The sequence below is a fragment of the Heteronotia binoei genome, chromosome 9 (assembly GCF_032191835.1).
Source record: "Heteronotia binoei isolate CCM8104 ecotype False Entrance Well chromosome 9, APGP_CSIRO_Hbin_v1, whole genome shotgun sequence".
NCBI lineage: Eukaryota > Metazoa > Chordata > Lepidosauria > Squamata > Gekkonidae > Heteronotia > Heteronotia binoei.
The window spans coordinates 120,879,124-120,891,633 of NC_083231.1; the positions used below are offsets into that span (position 1 = coordinate 120,879,124).

At 50.9% G+C, this 12,510-nt stretch overlaps 1 protein-coding gene across 1 annotated transcript in view; it reads right to left on the bottom strand.

The window, feature by feature from the left end:
- Window positions 1-12,510, bottom strand: part of ADAM33 (ADAM metallopeptidase domain 33) — a 141,674-nt gene that overhangs the window by 22,260 nt on the left and 106,904 nt on the right. The window contains exons 14-16 of the mRNA XM_060247421.1: window positions 10,168-10,363; window positions 4,709-4,817; window positions 917-1,121 (exon numbers count right to left, since the gene is read on the bottom strand). Coding sequence (XP_060103404.1) covers window positions 917-1,121; window positions 4,709-4,817; window positions 10,168-10,363 — 510 coding nt within the window. The remainder of the gene's footprint in view (window positions 1-916; window positions 1,122-4,708; window positions 4,818-10,167; window positions 10,364-12,510) is intronic.

Genomic DNA, 12,510 nt, shown 5'->3' on the forward strand with positions numbered 1-12,510 from the left:
CCAACACTCTGTGTCACATAAGAACATAAGAGAAGCCACGTTGGATCAGGCCAATGGCCCATCCAGTCCAACACTCTGTGTCACATAAGAACATAAGAGAAGCCACGTTGGATCAGGCCGTCCTACACTCTGTGTCACATAAGAACATAAGAGAAGCCATGTTGGATCAGGCCAATGGCCCATCCAGTCCAACACTCTGTGTCACATAAGAACATAAGAGACGCCACGTTGGATCAGGCCAATGGCCCATCCAGTCCAACACTCTGTGTCACATAAGAACATAAGAGAAGCCACGTTGGATCAGGCCAATGGCCCATCCAGTCCAACACTCTGTGTCACATAAGAACATAAGAGAAGCCATGTTGGATCAGGCCAATGGCCCATCCAGTCCAACACTCTGTGTCACATAAGAACATAAGAGACGCCACGTTGGATCAGGCCAATGGCCCATCCAGTCCAACACTCTGTGTCACATAAGAACATAAGAGAAGCCACGTTGGATCAGGCCAATGGCCCATCCAGTCCAACACTCTGTGTCACATAAGAACATAAGAGAAGCCACGTTGGATCAGGCCAATGGCCCATCCAGTCCAACACTCTGTGTCACATAACAACATAAGAGAAGCCCTGTTGGATCAGGCCAATGGCCCATCCAGTCCAACACTCTGTGTCACATAAGAACATAAGAGAAGCCATGTTGGATCAGGCCAATGGCCCATCCAGTCTAACACTCTGTGTCACACAGTGGCCAATACCCAGCACCAAGAATACAGAGCGTCCCTGCCCCAGACAGAGAGTTCCAGCTATACCCTGAGGCTACTAGCCACTGATAAACATCTGCTCCAGATGTTTATCCAATCCCCTCTTAGGATTAGGGCCAGTGTAACCATCCCACCTGCTCCAGAAGGGCACTCACCATTCCATCTCCGCACTTGGTCCCTGTCATCACCAGCCCCGGGTCCGACATGTCACCCTCATCATCCTTCGTTGCATAGACCAACGCCCCCCGACACTTCACCTCCCGCCCGTTGAACCGGATGGTGGTGTCCATGGAGACAGTGTTGGTCCCCTTGGGCTTCTTCGCAGGGCTCTGGCACTGGATCTTGCCGCACTTGGCATCTCTGGAAGGGAGAAGGACACCCAAGACGGAAGTGTTGGAACTCAGTCCTAAAATGGCTGACTGACTCCATCTTAGTAATAGTAAATGTTGTTTCTGCAATGTCATGCTGAGTCATGCTGCATCATGGTCCAGCTGTTACCTGTTACTGAGGTAAGGTGGAAGGACCTCACCTGTAATTAGGCTTTGTGCTGACTCACAAAGCTGATGCAACCTCTGGTGAGCTTGCATGATTGGTACGTGTACTTAGGGAAGCTCAGGGAGCCTGCTCTGTCTGCCTGTAAGGACTGTGGGTACTGTGAGGCTCACAGTCTGGGTGGCAGCGAACACTGCCGGTGTTGGATCCTATGCTACTGTGCTTGGATCCTGCTGTGTATACTTACTGCTGTATACTGTTATCTACTGAAGTGTGTACTGATTACTGTGTATGACCTTGGACTGGCAACGACTCTGAATATTGGATACTATCCCGGTAAATATATCTACCATTGCATACAGTTGTTTCTCTTGTCTATTAATTCCTGTGTTTGCCTGTTCCTCTCCTTCAGCTCTTCTGCTGCGTGCAAATTCTCTAACAGGAAGGACACCAACCCCCTGTGCAAGAGGTGAGGTGGAGCTTCGGTACCCACTCTGCTAAACCTATGTGAGCTGGCCAGAAGTCGGGAGCTCCAGGGAAATGCACAGAATATGCGCAGCCTGAGTTCAGTTTAGAAAAGAGACAACTAAGGTGGTGGGTGGGGGGTCTGATAGAGGTTTATAAAATTATGCATGGGGTGGAAAGAGTTAACAAAAAGAACGTTTTTTTCCTCCCAAAAGGCTAGACCTGAAGGCATCCCATGAAGCCGATGTGCAGTTGATTCAGGAGAGACAAAAGGAAGTACTGCTTTACATAGAGGGCGATAAAAATTCACCGCAGAGGAAGTAGCGATGGCCACAAGCAAAAGATAGCTTCAAAAGGTGATTTGATAAGAACGTAGGAGAAGCCGTGTTGGATCAGGCCCAGGCGCCGTCGGGAGGTCCATCAGTGAGGCCAGGACACTAGAAGCCCTCCCACTCTTCCCCCCCTCCCAAGCACCCAGAATACAGAGCATCACTGCCCCAGAGAGTTCCAACAATACGCTGTGGCTAATAGCCACTGATGGACCTCTGCTCCAGATGCTTATCCAATCCCCTCTTGAAGCGGTCTATGCTCATAGCTGCCACCACCTCCTGCGGCAGTGAATTCCACATGTTAATCACCCCTTGGGTGAAGAAGTGCTTCCTTTTATCCAGTCTAACTTAACTGCTCAGCAATTTCGAGTGCCCACGAGTTCTCGCATTGTGAGAAAGGGAGAAAAGCGCTTCATGGAGATAAATTCATGGAGGAGAAGGGTATCTGCGGCGACTAAGTCATGGTAACTAAAGAGAATTCAGAAGCAGTAAACCTCCGAATACCAACACTGGAAGTCAACACTGGGAGAAGGCATCAGCCTCTAGGCCCTGTTGTCGGTCCTCTAGCTTGACTGGCTAGCCACTGTGTGAGTCATGATGCTGGATTAGATGGATCACTGGTCTAATCCAACAGGGCTCTTCCGACGTTCTTATCAGGCAAAGGACTTGGACTCCCTGCCCTGTGGTAGGCTCTCCAGTGGAACTGGTTGGCCATTGAGTGAGACAGGATGCTGGACTAAATGGACCACTGGTCTGAGCCAGGAGGGCTCTTCTAGTGTTCTTAAGAGGTGAAGGCTTCTCCCTCTCTGCCCTGTTGTTGGCCCTACAGAGGAACTGTTTGGCCACTGTGTGAGACAGGAGGCTGGACTAGAGGGACCCTCACTGGTCTGATCCAGCAGGGCTCTTCTGATGTTCCTCTCAGGGGAAGGCCTCAGCCTCTCTGCCCTGTTGTTGGCCCTCCAGAGGAACTGGTTGGCCTCTGTGTGAGGTAGGATGGTGAACTAGATGGACCACTGGTCTGATCCAGCAGGGCTCTTCTGATGTTCTTCTAGGGGAAGGCCTCGGCCTCTCTGCCCTGTTGCTGGCCCTCCAGAGGAACTGGCTGGCCACTGTGTGAGACAGAATGCAGGACTAGATGGACCCTCTCTGGTCTGACCCAGCAGGGCTCTTCTGATATTGTTCTCAGGCGAAGGCCTCAGCCTCTCTGCCCTGTTGTTGGCCCTCCAGAGGAACTGGTTGGCCTCTGTGTGAGGTAGGATGGTGAACTAGATGGACCACTGGTCTGATCCAGCAGGGCTCTTCTAGTGTTCTTAAGAGGTGAAGGCTTCTCCCTCTCTGCCCTGTTGTTGGCCCTCCAGAGGAACTGGCTGGCCTCTGTGTGAGACAGAATGTGGGACTAGATGGACCCTCTCTGGTCTGACCCAGCAGGGCTCTTCTGATATTCTTCTCAGGGGAAGGCCTCAGCCTCTCTGCCCTGTTGTTGGCCCTCCAGAGGAACTGGTTGGCCTCTGTGTGAGGTAGGATGGTGAACTAGATGGACCACTGGTCTGATCCAGCAGGGCTCTTCTGATGTTCTTCTAGGGGAAGGCCTCGGCTTCTCTGCCCTGTTGCTGGCCCTCCAGAGGAACTGGCTGGCCACTGTGTGAGACAGAATGCGGGACTAGATGGACCCTCTCTGGTCTGACCCAGCAGGGCTCTTCTGATATTGTTCTCAGGCGAAGGCCTCAGCCTCTCTGCCCTGTTGCTGGCCCTACAGAGGAAGTGTTTGGCCACTGTGTGAGACGGGATGCTGGACTAGATGGATCCATGGTCTGATCCAGGAGGGCTCTTCTAGTGTTCTTAACAGGTGAAGGCTTCTCCCTCTCTTCCCTGTTGTTGTCCCTCCAGAGGAACTGGTTGGCCACTGTGTGAGACAAGAGGCTGGACTAGATGTACCACTGGTCTGATCTAGCAGGGTTTTTATGTTCTAATGAAGGTCTTGGCCTCTCTGCCCTGTTGTTGGCCCTCCTGAGGAACTTGTTGGCCACAGTGTGAGACAGGAGGCTGGACTGGATGGACCCTCACTGGTCTGATCCAGCAGGGCTCTTCTGATGTTCTTCTCAGGGGAAGGCCTCAGCCTCTCTGCCCTGTTGTTGGCCCTCCAGAGGAATTGGTTGGCCACTGTGTGATACCAGCAGGCATGACTAGATGGACCCTCACTGGTCTGATCCAGCAGGGCTCTTCTGATGTTCTTCTCAGGGGAAGGCCTCGGTCTCTCTGCCCTGTTGCTGGCCCTACAGAGGAAGTGTTTGGCCACTGTGTGAGACAGGAGGCTGGACTAGATGGACCCATGGTCTGATTCAGCAGAGCTCTTCTTATGCTCATAATTCAAGATGCAGCTTCTTTCAGCGGAGGAAGATGCATCTGAAGAACTGGGTTGACAAAAGAACTGGGTCAGCTGAAGAACTGGGTTGGGAAAGACTGAATTTTTTGGGGAGGGGGTGGGGGGGCAGATAGTGTGTTGAAGAACCAAACAGAACCCAAGATCTCAGGCAGAGGTCTTCCACATCACCTCCTGCCTGGTCCCTTGAACAGGAGAGGCTGGGGATTGAACCTGGGAGCTTCTGCCTTGCCAAGCGTTTAGCTGCATAACCCAGTCCTTCGGGCCTTGACAGCACCCACCTCCTGGCGCACTTGACGTAATTGCCATGGCTGTCTTTGCCACAGTTCCCGTACATGTCCCCGGCCTTGTTCACATCCTGGAAGCACGCGTCAGGGGCTGGCCAGGCACCTATGGGGCAGTGGAGAACCAGACACAGGGATGGAAGACAGGGGAAGAAAAGAGTTAGTCACCAAGCTCAGGGACTGCTTAAAAAAAAACTGGCCATAGAATGAGGCTGATGTTACACAATTAAACCAGCTTCCTGGCATCCTGAATGGGGAGGAGGAGGAGAAGACCGCAGATTTATACTCCGGCCTTCTCTCTGAATCAGAGTGTAAGAGCAGCTTACAATCTCTTTTATCTCCTTCCCCCACAACAGACACCCTGTGTGGCAGGTGGGGCTGAGAGAGCTCTCCCAGCAGCTGCCCTTTCAAGGACAACTTCTGCGATAGCTGTGGCTGTCCCCACCCCGCTTTCATAACCAACATTTTAATCCGCTTTCGCAACCAACATTTTAATTGCCATTTCTGTGTTTCATATGCATCTCCATTCTATTTTGTCCAGTAACACCTTGACTGGTCCCAAAATGCCATTCCAGCAGCTGCAAGTGGAGGAGTGGGGAATCAAACTCGGTTCTCCCAGGTTAGAATCTGCACACTTAACCACTACACCAAACTGGCTCTCAAGAAGAAGAAAAATTACGTTTAAGGTGGCTTTTTAAGAAATAAAAAAGTCCCTGCAAGGAAAAATATTGAAGAAGAAGATGATGATGATATTGGATTTATATCCCACCCTCCACTCCAAATCTCAGAGTCTCAGAACAGCTCACAATCTCCTATATCTTCCTCCTCCACAACAGACACCCTGTGAGGTGGGTGGGCTGAGAGAGTTCTCTCAGAAGCTGCCCTTTTAAACACAACTCCTGCGATAGTTATGGCTGACCCAAGGCCATTCCAGCAGCTGCAAGTGGAGGAGTGGGGAATCAAACCTGATTCTCCCAGATAAGAGTCTGCACACTTCACCACTATGGCTGACCCAAGGCCATTCCAGCAGCTGCAAGTGGAGGAGTGGGGAATCAAACCTGGTTCTCCCAGATAAGAGTCCGCGCACTTAACCACTACACCAAACTGGCTCAAACTGGAGGAAGAGACTGGATTGATACTCTGCCTTTCGCTCTCAGAGCAGTTTACAAAAATTGCCTTTCCATTCCCCTTCTCACAACAGACACCCTGTGAGACAGGTGGGGCTGAGAGAGCGCCGAGAGTACTGTGACTTACCCAAGGTCACCCAACTGGCTGCATGTGGAGGAGCAGTGGGGAATCAAACCAAGTTCCCCAGATTACAGTCCGCACTCTTACCCACTACACCAAACTGGCTCTTCTGGCTACTGGCATTCATTTAGTAGGGCTGCAAATCATCCAGGAACATGGATATTTGAGATTATTTGGAAGTCAGTTCTGCTGCACTTCTTAGGCACCAAAGATCCACCTCATCCCATCCACATGCAGAAGACCGTCTTCACCAACATTTTGTTCCCCACCATAGCCAGACAAATTTCTCTGGGAAGCCTACATGTCCACAGCATATAGTTGTTTGCCCCTCCAACAGGATTCGGTAGTAGACGGCCTCTGTAGACGAGGCAATGTATAGTAAATCTTTCTACAGTGCCTTTAGCCCTTTTTTTTAAGCCACAGTTTAATGGCGATCAGTACATGCTGAGGCAGTGAGTTCCAGAGGTGAGGTGACTTGTGCATCATGGGAAGGACTTCCTAATGTTTCCTGAATCTACTGCCCTCCTTCAGGTGGACCCGTCTTCTGTGATTAGGTGAGTGGTAATCCAAAACGGGGCCTTCTAAGTCATGGCCCCAAAGTTCCGGAATTCTCTTTACAGACAGATTTACAGCCGTCTTCCACCAGCAGATAAAGGTGTTTGTTTCGTTAGGCACTCCCCACCCCCAATGAATCCGCTTTCGTAACCAACATTTTAATTGCCATTTCTGTGTTTCATATGCATCTCCATTCTATTTTGTCCAGTAACACCTTGACTGGTCCCAAAATGTCAGTCAGCATTTCCAGGGGTGGGATTCTAGCAGGAGCTCCTTTGCATATTAGGCCACACACCCCTGATGTAGCTAATCCTCCAAGAGCTTACAAGGCTCTTTTTTTGTAAGCTCTTGGAGGATTGGCTACATCAGGGGTGTGTGGCCTAATATGCAAAGGAGCTCCTGCTAGAATTCCACCCCTGAGCATTTCCTTAGGTGATCTTGGGCCAGTCACCCACTCTCAGCCTAACCTACCTCGCAGGGCTGTTGTAAGGATAAAATGGAGGAGGAGAAATGATGTAAGCCACTTTGAGTCTCCACTGCAGAGAAAGGCGGGGTATACATGAATTAAAGTGAACAAATTAGGCAAATTTACCACCTCTGCATACTTTGTGGTTGCAATACGAGCAGTGTCCAGCAGGTGCCTCTTATTCCTTAGCTAATAATTCCGGACGTGAACAATCTCTCAGCCGAGGAAACACATTTATACAGAGCAGCTGCGTCCGAATTTTAGGTGAGGTAATCTCACTCAGTGGGCACAGTTCAGCTCCACTAACACGCATGCTGGCTGCCTAAGATATCCACATTTATGACGCTTTCACCCAGGTCTTTTATTGTAGGAAAAGCCCAGCAGGAACCCCTTTTCATATTAGGCCACACACCACTGGGGTCACCATTGTTTCGCCCAGGTTTTTTATTGTAGGAAAAGCCCAGCAGGAACAACTTTGCATATTAGACCACCACCCCTGACACCAAGCCAGCCAGAACTGCACTCCTGTGTGTTCCTGCTCAAAAAAAGCCCTACTTTCACCTATGTCAGGGGTGGCTAACGGTAGCTCTCCAGATGTTTTTGGGCTACAACTCCCATCAGCCCCAGCCAATGGCCACCCAATGTAGGCAAAAAACAACTGGAGAGCTACCGTTGGCCACCCTTGACCTATGTTGTTTCTCAATCTGCCAAAATCTGCAGAATTCCTGTAAAAACTCACGGTGGTAGAAACGGCTGTCAGGTCGCACACAATTTATGGTGCCCCCGTAGGGCAGGGGTGTCAAACATGCAGCCCAGGGGCCAAATCAGGCCCCCAGAGGGTTTCCTATCGGGCCCACGAGCAAGTCTGCTTCCTTCTCCCTCTCTCTTGCTTCCTTCTGCACCACAGCTTGCTTTGCCAGGCTTGCTCAATCGCACAGGAGCTATAGAGCAAAGTCTTTATTTTCTCCATTGACTGAGGCTCCATCCTTGGTGAGGAAGGTGGGGAAGGGAGAGCTTGCTTTGCCAGGCTCTCTCAATCACACAGTAGAGCTCCTGAGCCAAACCTCTTTTCCCTTCTATGGGCTCCGCCCTCTCCTCATCCCCTGGGGAGAAAGGGAGAGCGCCAGTTTGGTGTAGTGGTTAAGTGCGCAGACTCTTATCTGGGAGAACCGGGTTTGATTCCCCACTCCTCCACTTGCAGCTGCTGGCATGGCCTTGGGTCAGCCATAGCTCTCTTATCTGGGAGAACTGGGTTTGATTCCCCACTCCTCCACTTCCAGTCAGAGCTCTCTTATCTGGGAGAACCGGGATTGATTCCCCACTCCTCCAATTGCACCTACAGGAATGGCCTTGGGTCAGCCAGAGCTCTCTTATCTGGGAGAACCAGGTTTGATTCCCCACTCCTCCACTTGCAGCTGCTGGCATGGCCTTGGGTCAGCCATAGCTCTGGCAGAGGTCGTCCTTGAAAGGGCAGCTGCTGTGAGAGCCCTCTCAGCCCCACCCACCTCACAGGGTGTCTGTTGTGGGGGAGGAAGGGAAAGCCGCTCTAACACTCTTGGAGTGGAGGGCGGGATATAAATCCAATATCTTCTTCTTACTGGATCACATGGGAGATACACAAAATCTTTTAATCATTTTTGCCTGTGTCCTTTATAAATTTATATTTCCACTACATAGCATTACATTTTAGGACACACATAGCCTGGCCAAACAAGGTCTCATTTATGTCAGATCTGGCCCTCATAACAAATGAGTTCGACGCCCCTGTTTTTCAGTTTGGTGTAGTGATTAAGTGTGCAGATTCTTATCCGAAAGAACCAGGTTCGATTCCCCAGTCCTCCACTTGCAGCTGCTGGAATGGCCTTGGGTCAGCCATTGCTCTTGCAGAGCTGTCCTTGAAAGACCGCAGATTTACACCCTGCTCCTCTCTGAATCAGAATCTCAGAGCGGCTCACAATCTCCTTTACCTCCTTCCCCCGCAACAGACACCCTGTGAGGTGGACGGGGCTGAGAGAGCTCTGACAGAAGCTGCCTTTTCAAGGACAACTCTGCGAGAGCTCTGGCTGACCCAAGGCTATTCCAGCAGGTACAAGTGTAGTACAAGTGGAGTTCTTGTATTGTGAGAAAGGGAGAAAAGTACCTCTTTCTCTACTTTCTCCATCCCATACATTATCTTGTAAACCTCTATCATGTCACCCCGCAGTCGACGTTTAGCTTGGAGAAACGTCGACTGCGGGGTGACATGATAGAGGTTTACAAGATAATGCATGGGATGGAGAAAGTAGAGAAAGAGGTACTTTTCTCCCTTTCTCACAATACAAGAACTTGTGGACATTCGATGAAATTACTGAGCAGACAGGTTAAAACGGATAAAAGGAAGTCCTTCTTCACGCAAAGGGTGATTAACATGTGGAATTCACTGCCACAGGAGGTGGTGGCAGCCACAAGCATGGCCACCTTCAAGAGGGGTTTAGATAAAAATATGGAGCAGAGGTCCATCAGTGGCTATTAGCCACAGTGTGTGTGTGTGTGTGTGTATATATATATATATATATATATATATAAAATTTGGGCCACTGTGTGACACAGAGTGTCGGACTGGATGGGCCATTGGCCTGATCCAACATGGCTTCTCTTATGTTCTTATGTGACACAGTGTTGAACTGGAGGGGCAATTGGCCTGATCCAACATGGCTTCTCTTATGTTCTTATGTGACACGGTGTTGAACTGGAGGGGCCACTGGCCTGATCCAACAGGGCTTCTCTTATGTTCTTATGTGACACAGAGTGTTGGACTGGAGGGGCCATTGGCCTGATCCAAAAGGGCTTCTCTTATGTTCTTATGTGACACAGAGTGTTGGACTGGATGGGCCACTGGCCTTATCTAATATGGCTTCTCTTCTATTCTTATGTGACACAGAGTGCTGGACTGGATGGGCCACTGGCCTGATGCAACAGGGCTTCTCTTATGTTCTTATGAGGGGGCAATCCAACTCGGTTCTCCCAGATAAGAGAGGTATGACTGACCTAAGGCCATTCCAGCAGGTGCAAGTGGAGGAGTGGGGAATCCAACCCGGTTCTCCCATATAAGAGTCCGCGCGCTTAACCGCTACACCAAGCTGGCTCTCAGGCACCAGACTGGCTCTCAGTGTCTTTACTGGAGAGCAGGGGAGAAGGGCACACTCACCTGGACCCCAGAGGTGGATGCACTGCTGGTGATGGGTCATGCACATGCCGTTGGTGCAGAAGGCTTCCCCGGAGGAACACAAGGAGCCGTCCAGCAGGTAGACGTTGGCGGGACAGTAGGGCGACACTCCCGTGCAGTATTCTGGGAGATCGCAGGACCCGGCCGGTTCTCGGCACATGCTCCCGGCTGCCTTGAGCTGTCGAACAGGAACATCATGAGACGCCTTCCCCTTTAGGCTGGAAGGATGCTCAGGATATTTAAGGCAGAATAAACCGTGTGCCGTATGCAGGGGTGGAATTCTAGCAGGAGCTCCTTTGCATATTAGGCCACCCCCCCTCGATGTCACCAATCCTCCAGGAGCTTACAAAAAAGAGCCTTGTCAGCTCTTGGAGGATTGGCGACATCAGGGGGTGTGGCCTGATACGCAAAGGAGCTCCTGCTAGAATTCTACCCCTGGCCGTATGTAGAATCAAACCACCGCTCCATCTGGCCCAACGGAAAGTAGCCCCCTAGCACTGCAGACAAAAGATCTTTCAAGAAACGGGGGATTTGCCCTGGCAAGTTAGAAGTTAAGCAGGGCCAACACCTGGCCAATATACAGATGGGAACAGGGCTCATTTTGTAGAAAAATAGGTGGGGGAGCTCATTAGCATAACTCATTAGCCTATGCCGCCACACACACCCCCGCTAACCAAAAGCAACCCGACGCAAGGAAGAAGAGCCCCGGGTGAGCGAGGCCTGCTTGGGCTGGCTAGAGATCCAGTCAGCCCAAGCAGGTCTCACTCGCCCGGGGCTCTCCTGGGCTGCTCAAAAGGCCAGCAAGCCACCCGCCACCCAAAATCACAGAAGAAGTGGAGAAAGGGTTGCACGGGCTTCTCCAGGGGTTAATGAAGGCTGCTGGGGGTGTGGCAAAGCCCCTGATGGCTGGCTGGCTGCCCACTTTCCTAATCTAGGGATTGTTATGCAGCTGCACCTACTATTCAGTGGACAAGGTAGGTGGGGAGGAGGAGGGGGAACCCTCAGAAAGATTCGGGAGTTGTGCTCCTGTGAGCTCCTGCTGAATTCAAGGCCTGGATGGGAGACCTCCAGGGAATACCAGGGTTGGGAGGCAGAGGCAGGCTCATCAAGCCACCACTCCATTTTATTTGACTCCATTTCTATCCCGCCCTTCCCGCAAACAGGCTAAGGGCAGGTGACAGCGTAGATTTTAGAACACTACAACAGGCAGTTCCAGGCTGGAGACTTGGGGGGATGGAGAAGGGGAAGGATGGGGTTATGGGAGGGGAGGGGCTGCAGCGTGATAAGAATGCCACAGAGTCTATCTTTCAAAGCAGCTGTTTTCTCCTGGAGATCAGCTGCAAAGCCAAGGGATCTCCAGGCCCCACCTGGAGGCTGTCAAGATTGAGAGCTCACAGGTATAAATAGGCAAATAAATATAGAACACTCCATGAGGGTTTTTACTAATGCACAGAAGAAGAAGAAGAATTGCAGATTTATACCCCACCCTTCTCTCTTAATCAGAGACTCAGAGTGGCTTACAATCTCCTATATCTTCTCCCCCCACAACAGACACCCTGTGAGGTGGGTGGGGCTGAGAGAGCTCTGACAGAAGCTGCCCTTTCAAGGACAGCTCTATGAGAGAAGAAGAATTGCAGATTTATACCCCGCCCTTCTCTCTGAATCAGAGATTCAGAGCGGCTTACAATCTCCTTTATCTTCTTCCCCCACAACCGACACCCTGTGAGGTGGGTGGGGCTGAGAGGGCTCTCACAGGAGCTGCCCTCTCAAGGACAACCTCTGCCAGAGCTAATGGCTAACCCAAAGCCATTCCAGCAGGTGCAAGTGGAGGAGTGGGGAATCAAACCCAGTTCTTCCAGATAAGAGTCCACGCACTTCACCACTGCACCAAACTGGCTCTCTCTACACCGAACTGGCTCTCTACCAGAGATAGTACCAAAACAATTTTTATACCAAACAATATTCAGCGGTATTCCAAAAATCCCCTTCTACAAAAAAATTGTACAATGTTCTCTCTTTGTTTGCAGAGCTGCACAAAGTCCAAACAATTCCAAAACGGATATGAAGGCTTCCCCTAAACAGGGCGGCTGCAAAACGGACTGTGCTCCTGTCCTCTTTTTGGAGTTTCCTTCTTCAGGCAGCTCGCCAAAGGGGGAAATGATTTCAGCAGGCTGTGCTCTTGTCTCCAATGGATCTGGCTCAACACTTCTATTTGCCCGGGGCGCAGAGTGGTAAAGCAGCAGTACTGCAGTACTGTGGTCTGAACTCTCTGCTCACAACCTGAGTTTGATCCCGGCGGAAGCTGGATTCAGGTAGCCGGCCCAA